At 33.7% G+C, this 18,296-nt stretch overlaps 1 protein-coding gene across 20 annotated transcripts in view; it reads left to right on the forward strand.

Annotated features, from left to right (window-relative positions):
* ANKS1B (ankyrin repeat and sterile alpha motif domain containing 1B) overlaps positions 1 to 18,296 on the forward strand; it is a 301,097-nt gene that overhangs the window by 101,731 nt on the left and 181,070 nt on the right. For all 20 annotated transcript variants that reach the window (XM_034402922.3, XM_034402923.3, XM_034402926.3 and 17 more), the window contains one exon: positions 15,525 to 16,096. In XM_034402922.3, the coding sequence (XP_034258813.2) occupies positions 15,525 to 16,096 (572 nt within the window). The remainder of the gene's footprint in view (positions 1 to 15,524; positions 16,097 to 18,296) is intronic.

Genomic DNA, 18,296 nt, shown 5'->3' on the forward strand with positions numbered 1-18,296 from the left:
TCTACCAATAGTATTTTAAAATTTTGTTTGACAAAATCCTTCATCCCTAGTCTTTCCATTAATTTCATCAGTGCTAATTCATTTGAATTAGAATGAGAAGTAAACATTTCTTAAGTCTTATATTCTTTTTTGTGTACAATGAAGATGCCTTTTCCAAAAATGATTTTCAAAATGTGTATATTTGCATATCACCCTTGCAGTGGTGGGTTGCTACTGGTTCGGTCCGGATCTTGCGAACCGGTAGTAACAGTAGCGGGAGGCTCTGCCCACCCGCCCGGACATCATCACGGATGCTCTGCGCATGCGCAGAAGCTTCTGTGCATGTGCAGAAGCGGCACGCGCAAGCGCGCTACCATTGCAAACAAGTAGCAAAGGTAAGTGGAACCCACCCCTGCACCCCTGTCTTAAGTTTATTCATCATTTTTGCCTCCTCACAATACTCAATATTTTCCATAAGCCAACCACTTCTTCCTCTGCCTGACCAATGATTGAATGCAAAAATTGGTATCAACATTTCTATGGTCATGATAGCCAAAGATCAGCATAGTAAGAGTGTATTTGTAAAATAAAAGATTGTTGAGATATGAAGAATTTGGCTTAGCCCACTGCCAGAAAATATGTTGTACGAAAAATTGGGCTAAGTAATTCTAGTGAAGAGCAAATAATTCTAATTGAATGAGAAGTCTGATTTAACAGATTATAAACATGATGTCATTTTTTTGTATTAGTCTAACTTTAATTTACATCCTTGGTTCTTCTAAATCTTGGTAGCTGCTTCATCCTCTTTTCTATACTGATTTCGTTTTGTATTCCATCCAGCAGAAGAATTTTACATTATATTTGTGCTTTAATAAACTTGGTTATTTTGTATCTGTTCCTATGCTCATTTCGAGATCTGTTTCCTGAGAACTTTTTTTTCCCCAGTCTCCAGCAATTAGTGCTGACAAATTAGCAATAAGGAAAGACATACATGACAAAATGAATGCAAAGCTTTGTCTCCTAAATCCAATTAAAAGAATTCTGGTCAGGATTGAGATAAAGGGTCAGAGAGTTTAGGAAATTTTCTTAATGAACCATAAGGAACTAAGTACATGCCTGGAGATGCAACTCAGCTCAGCATTTATCAGTTTATTAGAAAAACTATTTAAAACTTAGGTGGTAAGCCTGGAAATGAAATGGAATACTGTAATTTAAAAATAAATGGTGGTTTCTACATATCAGTCTTAGCTGAAAAATGATTCTTTTGGGAACTGTATTTGCTTTCTCCTACATTTTATAAAATTGTTCTCATCGTGTGTTGAATGTTCATTGAATATATTATATATATTTAATGTATTTGTTTTTATTTTTTAAAAATTGGACTTATTTGTGTGTGTATGTTTCATACTACAAGCCATATAAAATATTTCATGCTAACAGAAAGGTAACAGGAAATCAAGTAAACAAATATACAAAAGTACTGTGGTGGAAGTTGAAGGAGAAGAGGTGCCTCTAGGGAGAGAAAAGAGACATTCCAGAATGGAGTGGAAAATTTGGGGAGAAAATGTCTGAGATCAAATCTTTAAGACTATATTTGCCTTTTCCCAGTCAGTCTGATAAGATTCTTGTAAATAATGTTCAACAATAAAGAAATTGCTTTGCCTATTCACAGATTTGTTCTGGTTGCTTATCCCTGACAGGTATATTTGTATTTAAAACAATGTCTTTAAAAACAACCCAACTTTACTCTTATCCAGTGAATTCCAGGACCTATGTAATGCTGTAACTGATCTTTTGTCTCAACTACATTTCACATAAACTGAAGACAGTTTTACTGATCACCAGATCATTTTACACATTGCATTCTGTGAAATAGAGTCTATCAATAAAGTGTTACATTTCTGGCCTGAATGTCTGACAGATTATTTCAGTAAGAAGCATAATAATTTTACAGGCTTTATAGACACCTTTAAGTATTAAATTACTGTCAGCACCTGTGAGTATATTAAACAATTGGTAAGGTCTAATAAAACTAATTATTGCCTATCTTGTGGAGTTCTTGATGCTCTCTGAGCTTGGTTGCTTGCAGACATTTCATTATCAAAATAGGTAACATCTTCTAGAGCGGAGTGGGGTTTGCTCTCTGTTTATATACAATAGCTTGTCCTGTCAGTATTGATGATGCTGTTGTTTTCTCCTTGGTAGTTTGTTGATTACGTTGTTGTTTATTGTTCGCTTGTGTGTCTGCCTTAATCCTGGTGTTAATTCCTGCTTATCTGGGTATTGATTGCTGGTGATGAGGTATTCTGATCTTACTGTTTCCTTTTTAGCTTTTTTAAAAAAAAATGTTGTGTAAATGTTGCTTATTGTGCCTGTTGATGGTTAATTTGTCTGAGGGTCAAGCTTCCAGGAACTCCCTAGTGTTTGGGGATTTAGCTTGGTTTAGGATATTCACAGTGTTCCAGTTGAAATTATTATTATCCATTTATTGTGAAATTAAGGAGTGTTCATTGGATCTTGAATGTTGATGTTTTGGAGGGCTTGGGTTGGTTTGTGGTGCTGGATGGTTGTAATAGTCTTTTGGTTCTTTCTAAGTTGATTTTGATCTATGGAGTTATCCCTTTTGTAGCTTGTGTTTGTTGTGCTGTAGTGAGTTAAATGGTCAGGCACTTTCTGATAAAATTTTGTGGGTAACCATTTTTTTGGAAGATGTTATTTAGGCTTCCTTTTTCTGGTGTTATGGGTTGCTGCAGTCTGAATAAAGTTGTTACACTTTATAGAAAATTGGATTGTAATTTTGGTAGTAGAGCACTTGGTTCATATGGGTAGTTTTATAATAGACATGTTTCTAATTTGCCACCACTTCCTCTGTTGATAGGAATATCCAGGAATGATAGTCTGTTGTTGCTTTCATCTTCCCTTATGAATTTTATTCCTTTGAAGATGTTGATTGTTTCATGTGTCTTCTCTAGTTATTATTTTTATATTATGACAAAGGTGTTATCTACATTTCAGATCCATACTTTTGGTTGCAATGCATAGGAGTCCTACAATTTCTGGATGCTGCATTACAGTCTACGTTACATGTCCTGAGTCTATCCTCAAGAGTTCAGTGTCTACCCTCAATAGATTTAAATTCAGTCTTGAAGAAGTTGCTAGTTAAAAGATAGATATGTGTAGCACATAGCATATAATTGTAAATGACGCAAATGGAGAATCTGTAAAAATAAGAATTCTAAGTACTGACCATTTGAAGAAATGAATATATGCATTATGTGAAATATTAGTTCCCTTAATTACAAGTGCCTCATTTCCTTTTCCTTTTTTAAAAGTAGCAAGCTGTTCATTTTATTTCTGTTCTCAATTTCGATCTAATCAAGATTCATCTAATACTAACAAAAAGTTTTAATTCCTCAGTTGCTACATAATCTGTTATATGCTCATCAATCTCAGTGATTTTTAGTTTCTTACATATTCTCAATATTTTTCAAAAAATGGTATATATATATATATATAGAAGATATTCCTAATAGTTTTAAAAACAATAAAGTTAGTTTAATTATATAATCACAATATTTAAAAGGTAAGAATTTTGAAATATTGTTAACAAGTTATTTTTTTACCTGTGGTTTCATACTGTTCTTCGTTTGGGCTCTTCTGAAACTTAATAGAATAAAATCTTTAACTTCATCAAACAATAACTTCTATGAAGTTGTTGAATTAAAAAGCTAAAGTGCTCTGGGACTTTAAAATTCAAGTACCTGCCACATACACCAGAGACTTAACAACTGTTGTTAAGAAGGACAAGAAAGTTTGTATAATGGATGTGGCAGTATCTGGAAATGTAGAAGAGAAGAGAAAAAACTGGAGAAGATAACAAAAGCAAAGATCTGCAAATACAAGAAGAATGTCTGAGGCAAAAGAAAACAAAGACAGTACCAATAAAAGGTCCTTGGGAAGGACTTAATAGGCAGACAAAAATGCCAAATTGAGTTTGAATATCTGTTCAATGAACTATAATAATAATGATACAATACACAAGCTGGACTGGACAGTTTGGACCAAAAAATCAAGAAAGCTAATGACTATTCAATATGCATAACAACAATAACAAGAACAACACACCAGATATCATGGTTGTTGAGGTCCAAAGCATACAGTTTATTGATATTGCTGTACCAGGAGACTCCAGAGTAAAGGAAAAGGAGCTGGAAAAAATCACGAAATATTGCAACCTGGCCATCGAAACTACACGGTTATGGATGAAACATGTAACAGTGATACCCATTGTGATCGGGGCACTTGGTATCATGTCCAAGAATTTTACAAAACACATCAAGAAATTGCAGCTTCCTGCAATAACACCAGCGGAACTGCAAAAAACTATGCTACTCGGAACATCATATATTTTAAGAAGATACTTGGTTGATACCTAGGACGCTGGCAGCAACCCATATCAACCATTAGCACCAGTCAAGGTTATTTGTGACACATTTTTAAATGTTCAGTTGACTGAGTTTCATGTTTAATGAATAAAAGAGATAATAATAATATTGATAGATTACACCTTGAATGCAAAGGTTTACTTCAAACAAAAGTTTCAAAGAAGAAAAGTATGTATTAGCTGATCACATAAAAGATGATCAAGAATAAGCACCAATGCAAATTAAAAATTGGAATTTATATATGTGCAGGAAACAAAATAAGAATAATGAAATATTGTAGTAAAAACAACAGAATTGTGGCAAGGAAGAGCACTTACATGGTCAATTTCTTTAAAAAAAACGAGGGAAAAGTGGGTAAAGGTAAAACCTGGTTAATGGCTTCCAAATGAATCATGAAAAAGAAAAAAAGAAATTAGAGGTTTGATTTTGATTGCTCAAGAGCATATTATTTAAATTAATGCAATCAAGGCCAGAATTGAAAAGTTGTCGAAGTATTCAAAGTGTGGATTGTGCAAAAAAGGCGGAAGAAACAATAGATCATATACTCAGCTTATGCAAGAAGATTGCACCAACTGATTATAAACAATGACATAATACATTCACCAAAATGCTTCATAGGAACATCTGTAAAATTACCATGTGCTAGTAATGAAAAATTGGTGGAATATAGTTGAAATAGTAGTTCAAAATTAGGTTAAAATATTTTGGGATTTTTGAATAGAAAGTTTTGACTCAAAACACATCAGATTTAATTGTGGGTGAGAAGAAGAAGTGGCTGTATATAAGTGATGTGCTGATACCAGGGGATAGTAGAATTGAGGGCAAAGAATTGGAGATCAGGAAAAAACTAGATCTGAAAATTGAAATTTGAAGATTATGGCATAAACTGGCATGGAGATCCCAGCGCAGGTGTCATACCCAATTTTTTTTTATGATTTTTGTACTTAGAAAATCTGTGCATTGACATAATTTCTATATGTCAGTTACAAAATACCACACTGCTTGAATATGCACATATATTATGCCAATATATTAAAAAATCTCCAGTTCTTGAGAAGAGCTCAAGGAGTATGAAGCCAAAGAGTTAGCAGCTGTGATTTCACATTGTTTTGAAATAATATAATAACAAACCTTTTTGTGGTTATTATTCATAAAACCATCATGAGAATCTGTGATATGAACCTTCTTTCCATGTGAATTTGGCAATTCATTAGTTCATTGTCAGATACCTATTCCTTGTCCCATTGGGATATAAGAAGAATGTATTTTATTAGTAATACTTTAATTACAAAATTTCCCCTTGAGTTGTTTTGTTGGCTCTTTCTTTAAAGAGCTTTTGGCAATGGTGAAAACTTTATTATTTTGTTAGAAAATCAAGTCATTGTAAACTACTCTCATCTGAGTAGATAATTTTAATAGTCTGTTGAATGCACATCCCCTCTCTCTTAATATACTTTATAATTGTAATATGTTTTTATTATGTAAAAGGATCTGGGGTAACTTTAACAACAGAAAGGCAATAAATAAATAGATAGATGGCGAGAATTGCTGTTCAAAAGCAATTTTAATTTGCTTTTGCAGATCAATTTGAGGAAGAAGGGAAATAAGAAATATCAAGTATTTAAACAATACAAAATGAAAACTACATTTATTCTGTAAACTGAAAATATTTACTATAACACCCCTAGATGAATAAAATTATTTTATTATGGAATAAATATTCCTAACCTGTAATGTTCTCAATAATATCTTTTTCTGTGAAGAATATAAAGTGTATAATCATTATTTTACAACTGCATGTAAAAGAATCCTTAACTAGATTAATAGGGAAACAAATTTTTGAACTAATCTTGATTGATGGAGCTGAATCATTTTATGTAGGCTTTATTTTGAATGCAACAATTTAAGGAAATTTGCTTTAAATCATTTAGGTGAGGAACATTAATTTTGAATAGTGTTTTTAGAATTGGGTTTTATGTCTCATTGCCATGATTAAAAACATAATACAATTATCCTAATGGATGATGGATCAATGATCGTTTTTTAAAGAGTGAGAGAAAAAGATTTAGAGAGAGACAAATATTTAGCCTCAAATCTTTTAGAAGCTGTTTAAAAAATAAAAATAGACAGAAATACATTATCTGAATAGGGAATTAAGTTTCTACAAACTAATTAGGATACACTGAATGGCATATTATAAATATGCAAGAATATAAATAAATACTTGTAAAAATTATTTTTATGTAAAAATTATGTAAAAATAAATAAATACTGACCAAGAATTATAATCAGTATCAACATGATTTTTGTTAGCATAATGCAATCCATATGAAATTCAGAACTACTTTTATGTCAAATAAAATAAAATAAACCAGTGAAAGTAACATCATTATTGCTTAATGGTAGGATACCGTATATACAGCTATAATTGCATGTGGATAATCTATATAATGAAAATTGTGAATTACTGTACTGTACTTTAGTGACAAAGAAACAATCAATTTCCTGTCACCTGGAGAAAGAGTAGGAAGAAAACATTTGAAGGTAATTTAGCCTAACTATTGGAATTGAAGAAAGTAATGACAGCTATGAAAAGATGTATTTTTATTGCTAAAATGTACATAAAATTCCAAAGAGCAATGTAATACTGTAATAGTGTGTGGTTCTAGTCAGTGAATAGAAGAAAGAGGAAGCCTTATATGGCAAGGAAGAACCAAAAATAACAGAAGCAGGCATTATTTGAAGAGTGATACCTTTTGCTAGAGCAAGCACAGTTTAACTGAAAAGCTCAGTTAAAAAGCATTCTACTTTTATGTTTTTATTGTTGTGATCCCATTACCCTCCATTTTGCTGCTATTTTTAATGTTGATGCAATGGGCATCACTGTAGAAAATATTCCACTTCAGCCCCTAAATGTAATTTGGTTTTTCAGCTGCTTGAAAATTCCCACTGCATGTACTGAAAATTAGTCTCTACTTGCATACCTTTTTATATCTTTATTTTTGGCTTTCTTTTCTTTGATGACATGAAAAGTGGACTGGTGCAAAATAAACAAACATAGGCAGGAAAACAATTCCTTTCTAATAGACACAGTGTGAATTCTCTAAATAGTAATGCCCTAATGTGTCCATCTATTGAAGACATAACATGCAATAGTGGAACAGATTGTTTCTCCCCCCCATCCTGCACAAAGTCTAATGAGCAATTAGAATGGTAAACACATTACCACCTGATGTGGTGCAAGAAATAAAATAGGCAAAGCTGCAAGATGTTAACCATGTTTGCTTGAAAGGCAGCTCCACTGAAGCAACTATACAAGGTGGAATTATGGGTTTGCTTTTAGCAAATTATTAATGGAAATGATAGTCATACTTTAGAACAATTTATTTATTGTTCTTAATCCAATAATTAATCCAATAATCCAAATGCCACATATCCAGTCCTCTTGCAAACTGTAGGGAATAATCAGCTTTTTTTTCTTTCAAAAGTGGATATTCAAAGGAAATGCAAATTTTAAGAACACAATGGAAATAGTTATTTCAGAACAGAAATTATTTTGATTATTATTGAACAGATGCTTATTTCAAGTAAAGTAGAATGAACTAAGTAATTTGTTTTTGCCAGCCATCTGCTTTATTGGGCAGATTATGCCATGTTCACAAAAGCCAACCTGTAGTTAAGGATGGTCACACAAAGAAAAAAAAGATGTTTTTCTATAAATGTTTTCTTTAGCAAAACATGGTATCATAGAAGGGATCTCAGAGGTTTTTTTTAATTCAAACCTCTGCTCAAGGCAGGAACCTTATACCATCCCATTTTATCCCTTTTTGTGATTAGAATTACACTTTAATTAGAGTGAGTGCCAAATTTTACTTTATTTGGTTTGCATCATATCTTGGTTTCTTATCTGCTAATAGTGTGAATGAATGTATTTATAAATCACTATTGCATTGATACAACAAACACATTGTTTTTTATGTTGCATATTTATGCATGTAAAGCCTTGTCCTGGCATAATGAATGCTAGGGATTTTCTGATAGATGCTTGGCAGTGAAATCAAACTAATACAAATTTCAAAGAAGAAATTTTAAAAAAATTCATCACATATATTAATAAATAAGTAGAAATTTACTGAGTTGCTCTGACCTAGATGAGATATTTCCTACCTCCTACTAAAACTACTGATTATGCCATGTATATTGGAAAAACAAACAAACAGCAAAATTCCTTTTATGGGGAGCAAACAAGATTCCCTTGGGTTGAAAGAATTCTAGCAGCTGTATCTCAGTGCCCGGGACTGAGGCAGAAGAAAAGAAGAATTCTCAACATGATTGCTCAAGCAGAGATAGAAGGGAATGAGGATATTTAAGCTTATAAAAAAGAAAGGTTATTTCTGTCTATTTGCTTTATTGTTGCAACCTTTGTGATAAAACAATATGAATTTACTAGTATTTTATTTTTTTAATTTAATTTAATTATTTTTATTTTTTATTTTAAGGATTTATATGGTTGCCTACTCACTCTCAGTGACTTTTAGTGGTTTACAAACAATAAATAGTTATATGTTATACAATAAAAACACAAATCATAAGTCAGGTTATAAGGATTTAAAAAGTACCTATTAACAATAGTTGAAAAAGTTGCAATAAAAAGCAAGGAATGTTAGTTTTATAAAAGGAGGGAAGAATATACCGGTATTTATGTGGTTGAGATACTTCACAGGCAAATGCAAAGAATGGTTTTTAAGTTTTCAATCAAAATTCAGACTTATGGTGATCTTGTGTGCTTTCATTTAAGGAGAGCATCCAGATATTTGGAGCAGGTAGCAACATATATTGTACAGTGAAGAATGTACAGTGTCTTCTAGATTTCTGTTTAGGCAAGGGAAGATGTGTGAGAATAAGAAAATTATTTGTAGCAGCTGTCAAATATAGTAGAGGGCATTTGTTGCATCTGGAATTCTGTTAAGTTAAATTTTATATTTTACTTATTGCTTACATTCCACTCTGGTTTTTACTACTGCATACCTGGGGATAAGTTTGTTAGGGTTACAGTTAGGGTTAAGACCATAGCATATATCCTTGTTGTTTTTCTCTTTGTCCTTCTCATTGTTCAGAAAGAAAGAGAAAGTTTTTGTTTTATTTATTTATACATGAGACTTAGAAACCACCCATCTTGTCCATAGAGCGACTCTGGGCAGTTATACCCCAAGGCTTTTTTTGTGTGTATGAACTGTGTTCTGTATTTTATTTTTTATTCAAAATGTACCTCTATGTCTGTTCAGCTTGAAATAATATATACATCGCTATTTATTTTGCAATACAGATTGTATTTATTTATGGAATTTTTGTACCATTTTACAATAAAATAACATATTCACAGAAGGAATTTGCAATTTGGGGGGGGGAGGAGCCAGAGATACATAATTCAAAAATATTGGTCATGCATGATTATTACTGTAATGATTTCATGGGATGTTGGTATTTTATTATTCATTACTCTGTTTCAACAGAGAAGTATAGAGGAGGTCAGGTGGAAAGGGAAGCGATCACCTTGGGGATGTGGGGTAGAGCAATGCATTAAAGTGGTGATGGACGTGAAGTGCTATGGGAGCCAGAGGACAGGTCATTACAAGGGAAGATGTCCTTGATGTGATATACCAGGGGGTGTTCTAGCCATGTTAGCTGATTCCCAGGCCCTGGACACCATACTCTCAGAGGCCTGGAACTTTGGCTGATGATGATGAATGCTAAGTCAATCAATATCAAGCTTCCCCTTATTCAAGATCTTATTGAGGAGGAGTGAGCCAACTTGGCATGCATCACTGAAAACTGGTTGACCAGGAAAGGGGGGGGGGTTTCTCCTCTCGGAGATATGTCCAGACAGGTGTCCAGACAAGTGGCAAGACTGAATGGTTTGGGTACATGAAGCTTTAAGATCCAGGACTTTGATATCTTTAGCTCAGGATGGGATGGCACTACCACAGTCAGACCCAATTCTGCAACTTGGGGGTTCTCCTGGGCTCATAATTCCAGTTGCAGCTAGGAAAATCTTTGCACAACTTCAGATTGTGTGCCAGTTGCTGCCTTTCCTGGCTCAGAAATCCCTGTGCATAGTCATTCAAGTCCTGGTCATCTCACGATTGAACTACTGCAGTGAGCTCTATATTTGAATAGCATTCAGAAACTTCAGCTGCTACAAACTGCAGCAGCACAAACAGTCCTTGGAACCCCTAGAGTGGCCCATGTTACACCACTGTTCAGCAAGCTGCACTGACTGCCAATTTGCTTCTGGTTGCAATTTAAGGTGTTGACTATTACCTATAAAGCCCTGCATGGCGGGGGTCCAGGTTACTTGAGGAACCATTTCACCCCCTATGGGACAGGCCCATCCCACCCATGCCAGCAGAGGAGGCATGATGCAGATTCCATCAGTCAAGGAATTCTGGCTGATGGGATCCAGGCCTTCTCAACTGTAACCAAGGCCCTTTGGAACATCTCAAAGGTTTGTTTGTTTGTTTGTTTGTTTGTTTGTTTGTTTGTTTGTTTATTGGTTCAATTTATATGCCGCCCTTCTCCGGAGACTCAGGGTGGCTTACAATGTGTTAAGCAATAGCCTTCATACTTTTGTATATACCTGCTTAGTAGGGCTTTCGCCCCCCCCCCCAGAGGTGTTCTTTTTTATACAAAGTCAGCTTATTGCCCCCACAATCCGGGTCCTCATTTTACCTACCTCGAAAGGATGGAAGGCTGAGTCAACTTTGAGCCTGGTGAGATTTGAACTTGCAGTAATTGCAGGCAGCTGGTGCTATTTAACAGCACTTTAGCCTGCTGCACCACCAAGGCTCTTTTAGATTGGATTTAGGTTAGATTGGTTCCCATCCTCCTGGCTTTCTTCCAGGCTGAAGACCAGGCACTGCCAGCTGGCTTGGGGCCCCAAGGTGGGGGGAGTATCATGCTGGAGGTGTTTGATCAATTAATAGCAGTTCCTACTTCTTCCCACGTGTTGCGTTCCTTTCCCTCCATATTTGAGTTTTAGTTATAATTTGTGTTTTTATTATGATTTTATTGTGATTTTATATGTTTGTATGTTTGCATGGTTTTATTTTGATGTTGGAAGCTGCCCAGAGTTGCCTTGCAGTGAGATGGGTGGCAAACAAATTTAATAAGTAAATAAATAATTTTTAAAAATTCACCTTCCAATTCATATTCCAATAACTAGGAATTATATGCAGTCATACACACACATACACACACACACACAAATACACATATGTACATAATGTACAAACATTATATTAAATTTACATGTGATATATATATATTTACTCATATAGTTACGTATTTATTATTAAAAATAAATAGTTATTAATAAATAATAACTTTGGTATTTTTATGTTTATAGAAACATCTGTTTTTTGTAGTTAAGTTTTTATTTCATAGGACCATCTATACAATTTTATTTGTTATTTAAAGAGAATGATGAATCTGTGCTGTTTATTCATGTATTTATTACAAATATATACATATATCCTATCCCTTCATTAAATTCTATAATCTCTTGTGAAATATTTTTACCTATTTTATGAATCTTACTTAGTATTTCTCATTCATATAAATAATGTGATGTATGATGAATTAAGACACCTGTTCACTGCTTTGTACGCATCAACATTTTCTTCAACATACCTTGGATAAAGCATCAGCAACTTGCTGAATGCAATGATTGCACATTATATATTTTTAGAAATATTTTTAGATTTTTATTACTAATATTTCCTTCTAAATCAAGTATAAAGATAATTTAAGAAGATTAGCAGCACAAGTGTCATAATGTGCTTGTTACCATAGCTATGGCACACATTTGAAACAAGATATTTTGCTTCATACTAGAATCCTTTGCTATGGCAACCACAGGGCTTATTATTGATATAATATGATATAGTTTTTTTACAAGTATTATTCATCTAATAATTTGATTCTCAATGTAAGCTTTGCAAAATAATATTTCACTTAAAATAGTATTTCAAAATATATAATAGTAATATGTATGCGGATGTGGATGTGTACATGAATGTTTATGATATTGTTATATAGCTTTAGTATATAAAACTAATTAAACAAGAATAAATACAGTACAGTAAAATTAATGAAAAAATATAATCTCAATCTTAAGAATCCTAATAATAATTTTAAAATGACTGAAAGCTTTGGAAATTACTATATAAACAGAAGAACTCTAAAATCCTTTACCATATTGCAGAACAGTCTTCTTCCCTACCTCTCTGCTGAAAATAAAAGCTAACTGAAATATTGACAAGACATCATCTATCAATATTGCTGCCATTTGGGTTTAAATTTGTCCCTTCAGTGTTGTTTAATAATCATTTTGTCAAGCTTTATGCTCCTGAAAATTAGCATTCTTGCTATCTTGATTTTGTTGAATCCACTTTTTACCACACAAATTTGTGATTTTCGCAGTGAAAAAATCATACAGGATATAATTGCTAAAGTACTGAGAATTTAGCATTATTTAATGTAATTTAATGGAATAGATGTAGATGGCCAGTAAGAATGTAAATCAACTCCACAGTTAATTTATTTTAATTTTACCCTGTATATTCTAGACCTTGTTACTCAATTGTCTTCATTTTTATAAACCTGTGATCAGTTCAAATTTACAATCTGACAATAATCCTCTGAAATTTTATAGCAAGATAAGTAAAGAAGACAAATCCTAATCTAAAACCTTAGTCCTATTACTTTGCTGGGTCTTCTAAAAGTTAATTCTATAAATGTTTTCAGAAAGTCTAATTACATTAGCAATAAGTACTAAAATAAAATTAAAATTATAGAAAGAAGGTATCTTTGATGTGTTCATAAATTTGATCAAGGAGGAATTATACAATTAATAATAATCCATGATTTAAGGTTTGGATGAATTATGTCAGTCTAAAATATAAAACTTTGGGGAAATTCCAAATAAGACAAAACTGTTTCAGAAACTTCTAAGAATCATATCAAAAACTTTTTAAAATCCAACTAAGTTTAGCTGTGGTATCTTGTCTGTTTTTATTTAAAAGCATGAAAGCAAGTAAAATTCTCATATTTGAATGTACATCTCATGACACTGCATAAATTGTTAAAAGACATTTCTTGTAGTTAAGAAAAAAGTATATATCTGTGAACAGAAGTCCCAAGATTATGTATATCCTGCTTTACATAATTTTGAAATTTTACAAGTTATTACAGAATTGATTACTACAATTTTATGCAAAATGTCAGGCACTAATTTTGCATAAGTGTGTAGTGCACAATTCAACTTGCATGAACATTGTTTTACAAAAGGGTTCCTGGATTGAAATCTTTGTATAACTTTGGGACTATTTGCATCAGAGGTGGGTTTCAGCAGATTCTGACCAGTTCTGGAGAACCGGTAGCAGAAATTTTGAGTAGTTCGGAGAACCGGTAGTAAAAATTCTGACTGGCCCCGCCCCCATCTATTCTCTGCCTCCCAAGTCTCAGTTGATCAGGAGGAAATAGGGATTTTGCAGTAACCTTCCCCTGGAGTGGGGTGGAAATGGAGATTTTATAGTATCCTTTCACTGCCATGCCCACCAAGCCATGCCATGCCCACCAAGCCACATCCACAGAACTGGTAGTAAAATTTTTCGAAACCCATCACTGGTCTGCATGCGAAAACCAACAGAGGAATTGTGAAAAGGATTTTCATTACAAAGTTCTTAATATTCTTCTGGAGGAAGAAGCAGTGAAGAACTGATTAGATATATTTTTTAATCTTTCCAGACAAAGAAAGATTGCACATAAGTGCTTGAGACAGTTACTCCTTGTGAGAAGACTGCAAGATAATGGTCTCTAGTGGATGTGGAGCACTGGGAGATGAATGAATAGCCATGATCAGCATCTTTAAAAGGATACTGGTTTTACACACTTCCTTTTCTAATCACAATCAGAATTACTTATTAACTACTTTTCAGCTATTAGAAGCCAAACCTGCATGAGCACACTTCACTCTCTCGCATGTGCATGCTTCTGCGCATGTGCAGATCACCCTTGATGAAATCGGGGTGGGTAGGCGGAGCCTCCCACCAGTTTTACTACCGGTTCTATAGAACCGGACAGAACCGGGAGCAATCCAGCACTGATACAAGCATAAACACTTTGTTCTAGAAGATTTTACATGGATAAAGGGTCCAAATACATTTGAAATAAGATCTGGAATTAATTATAAAGACCCCTTCTTGTAGAAAAATGGATTTGTTTTATTTTTTTCTAAGGCAAAAAGATAAACTGGACACATAAGGGAGCTAAAAACTTTAATTAAAGGAAAAGAATATATAAACCAAATTAATAGATACAGAATAATGCAAAATATTATAACATTGAAAATAATGAAGGATACTTTTGAAAAATAGAACCTGAAATTAATAATAACAATGTCAATAGCATTTTTGCTTTTATGGATAGAGTATGTCCAAAAGATATTTTAGAAGAAATGACAGAAGAGAAACAAGTTTTATCTGATAAGATAGAGTTGACACTGGAAATGATAGGCTATCAGAATGACACGGAAAAAATATTTTATTGGACACAATAACAATAAAAAAATGATTCATGCTTTAAAAAAGAGAGAGAATTACAAATAATAAATGAAGAGAATGACCTGGATAATATTTTTATTTGATTTACAAAAAAAGTTTGTTAAAGTTTGGATGAATCTTGTGAGAAGGGGTAAAAAAAGAAATGAAAAAGTATCAAAATTTATGACATTACTTGAATAGACTAAAGATTATGATTGTTAGAAGCAAAAGGAAGCAATATAAAGTTGATTTACTTGATGAAGATTCAAATAGATATTTATTTTTATTTATTTTATTTTTATTTTTATTAATTACAGTAATTGCAGACAGCTTGATGTTAATAACAGTGCTTTAGTCTGCTACGCCACCAGGCTCTAATTTTCTTTAATACGACTATCAGATTTTTTTCTGATTGTGCAAGCAACAAAGCATTATTGCTAAAGAAATGTAAGTTTTCTGTTTAAAATAATAAAACAGCAAGGATCATTATGTTTTACAGGAACCCAGCAAACATCCATTGACAGTGATCATCTAGAAGCACACCCTTTTGAGCAGTTTGCTGGCCTTCTTCATGGATCGTCACCTGCTTGTGACCCACCAGAAAATCCGCTTCAGCTCTACAGAAAAATTTGTCCAAAGGATGACTTAAATCAGAAAATTAGTTTGAACCTCACTATTTTGAATCCACAACATTCTCTGCAAGAAAATAGCGCTGTTCTTCTGGTTAAAAAGAAAAAACCACCAATTTTAAATAGAACTATATTCCCTTCTAAAAACATTCTAGGAGAAGCTAACACATTGGCTGGTATCACAAGAACTGGAGATCAGTGGGTAGTTAATGCTGCAGGAATTGTAGAACGTGCTTGCACACTTGGACGAATACGATCTTTGCCAAAGACACTTCTTGACATTCATTTATCCAAATACATTTCCAAATCAGATTCAAATCTTGTTTCTTATCCATCTAATGATCACAAAGCAAGACAGAATTGGAATGAATCTTCAGCTATCCAAGAAACCTCTAGAAGAAATTCTGAAAGAACACCATCATTTACTTCAGAATGGGAAGAAGTAAGTATTCATGGGGAAAGAAGAGTGAATAACAGAACTGCATTTCAACCCTTGCCATGCCTCCCACAATATCCTCCCACATTATCCTCAAATCTTGCCACATCCCTCATTCCTTCACTCACTCAACAGCATACACTTACTTACCTGCCAGCCTGGGACTTGCAATTTCCTGCCAGCTTCCTCACTTACGTGGTTTTGGGAAATCAGTATTTTTGTAACAGTCTAGGGACACTATCTAGCAATACTAATAGCAATGTGGTCTAAGAATGCCAAGAGACAGAGCAGCTTACTCTTATTCTGCAATGCCTTTCTTTCTAGCCCAGGCAGGGCAAGGTATCCTGTGAACTGCAGGGAGAAATGAAGGTGGTAAAGTGGTTTCTCCCAGCTTGATTTCTCCAGCCTCCCTCAACATCTAGCTTTCTGCTTTTAGCTTTAATGACCACTTTGGGGAGAGAAGAGATTGTGTGTGGGGGGAGGTGTCATTAAGTGAAGTGATCACATGGGCACTTCACTTAACAGCCATTACAACTTGTGACCATAATGGGCAGGCTATTGAGGACTACCTGTTTAGATTAGTCAAAAAGACTAATGCTTACTTCCTACGCCATGATTGTTATCAGAGGGGGCCAAACATCTTGATCTATACGAACTATCATAGTTTTAGTTCATCAAAACATTCAAATAAGGCATTTTAGTAAGACAAAGAAAGAATGAACTAAGTTACTAGCCTTAGTTGTACCCATATCACATGCAGCTTTCCCTGATTGTGGTCAGTTTGGGTATATTATGGTTAGGATGCCACATGTGCAACCAAATCTGAATTTTATCATAAGGATGCTTATGTTATTCAATGAAAGCTGGGATCTTTGCAAGAGACTACCTTGCAAATATACAGATGGCCATATTCCATCAACTATTAATATCAGTAGAGTAGTTTTAGGATATTTGTCAGTATCTTGACTTCTTTTTCTTTTGATATACTTATATGCAAATCAAACTTCAAATGGGACTATCTCACGTGAAGGAATATCTTTTTATTTAACTTAGTAGTGTTCCAGATCAATTGACAAAACATTTGAACTTGCTAAACATTCTGAAAAAGACATCAACTGAAATTTGTGAAACTAAGACATTAGTTGTGATGCAGTACATTTAGGAAAAGTCAATAAACAAGCGTCTGTATATACCCCAAATTGAGAAAAATAAATAAATAATGTGCCAAGTCTTTCTGTAATAATGCTTTTTTCCATGCAAAATCTCTGCACAGAGCATGTAGAACAAAGATGCATGTAGAACAAATACAAAGAGCCTTGGTAGTACAGTGGTCTAAGGCACCCTGTTATTAAGCTGGTTATTAAGACCAGCTACCTGCAATTACTGCAGGTTCAAATCTCACCAAGGCTCAAGGTTGACTCAGCCTTCCATCCTTTCTAAGGTAGGTAAATTGAGGACCCAGTTGTGGGGGCAATAAGCTGACTTTGTATAAATATAAAAAAGGATGAAGGCTATTGCTGAGCACATTGTAAGCCACCCTGAGTCTCCGGAGAAGGGCGGCATATAAATCAAATTAAAAAATTTTTTATAAAATATGCATACCTTATACTTGGCACTTTCCTAAGAAAAAGAAAAGGTAAGGAAATTGGTGAAATACAAGTACCGTGTTTCCCTGAAAATAAGACCCTGTTTTATATGTTTTTGAACCCTGAAATAAACGCTTGGCCTTATTGCCCGCTCTCAAAAGCCCGATTGGGCTTATTATCAAGGGATGTCTTATTTTGGGGGAAACTGGATAAATCATTCAAAGTGTGCCTGCATTTGAGAAGATTAAATATTCAGATTTCATGTATCATTTTTTCCTTCCTTCCTTCCTTCCTTCCTTCCTTCCTTTCTTCCTTCCTTCCTTCCTTCCTTCTTCCCCCTCCCTCCCTTCCTCCTTGTTGTATAATAACATCCATTGAAGACCTTTTTAGGTGGTCATTTAAATACATATTTAATGAAATGTTTCCAACACTGTGGATGCTATATTATGATAAACTGAACATCTTTGAAATTCATATTAATAATAGTTCAGCTTCAGCTATTCATTTTGTATTATTTGTAGATGTGTGTATACTTTATAGTAACATTTAAATAACAAAGGTAATTATTTTGCCTCTACAAGTCTTATTGTATACAATTACATGTTACTTTACATTATAAT

Source organism: Pantherophis guttatus, chromosome 7 (genome assembly GCF_059756535.1).
Source record: "Pantherophis guttatus breed Tessera chromosome 7, ASM5975653v1, whole genome shotgun sequence".
In the NCBI taxonomy this organism is placed as follows: Eukaryota; Metazoa; Chordata; class Lepidosauria; order Squamata; family Colubridae; genus Pantherophis; species Pantherophis guttatus.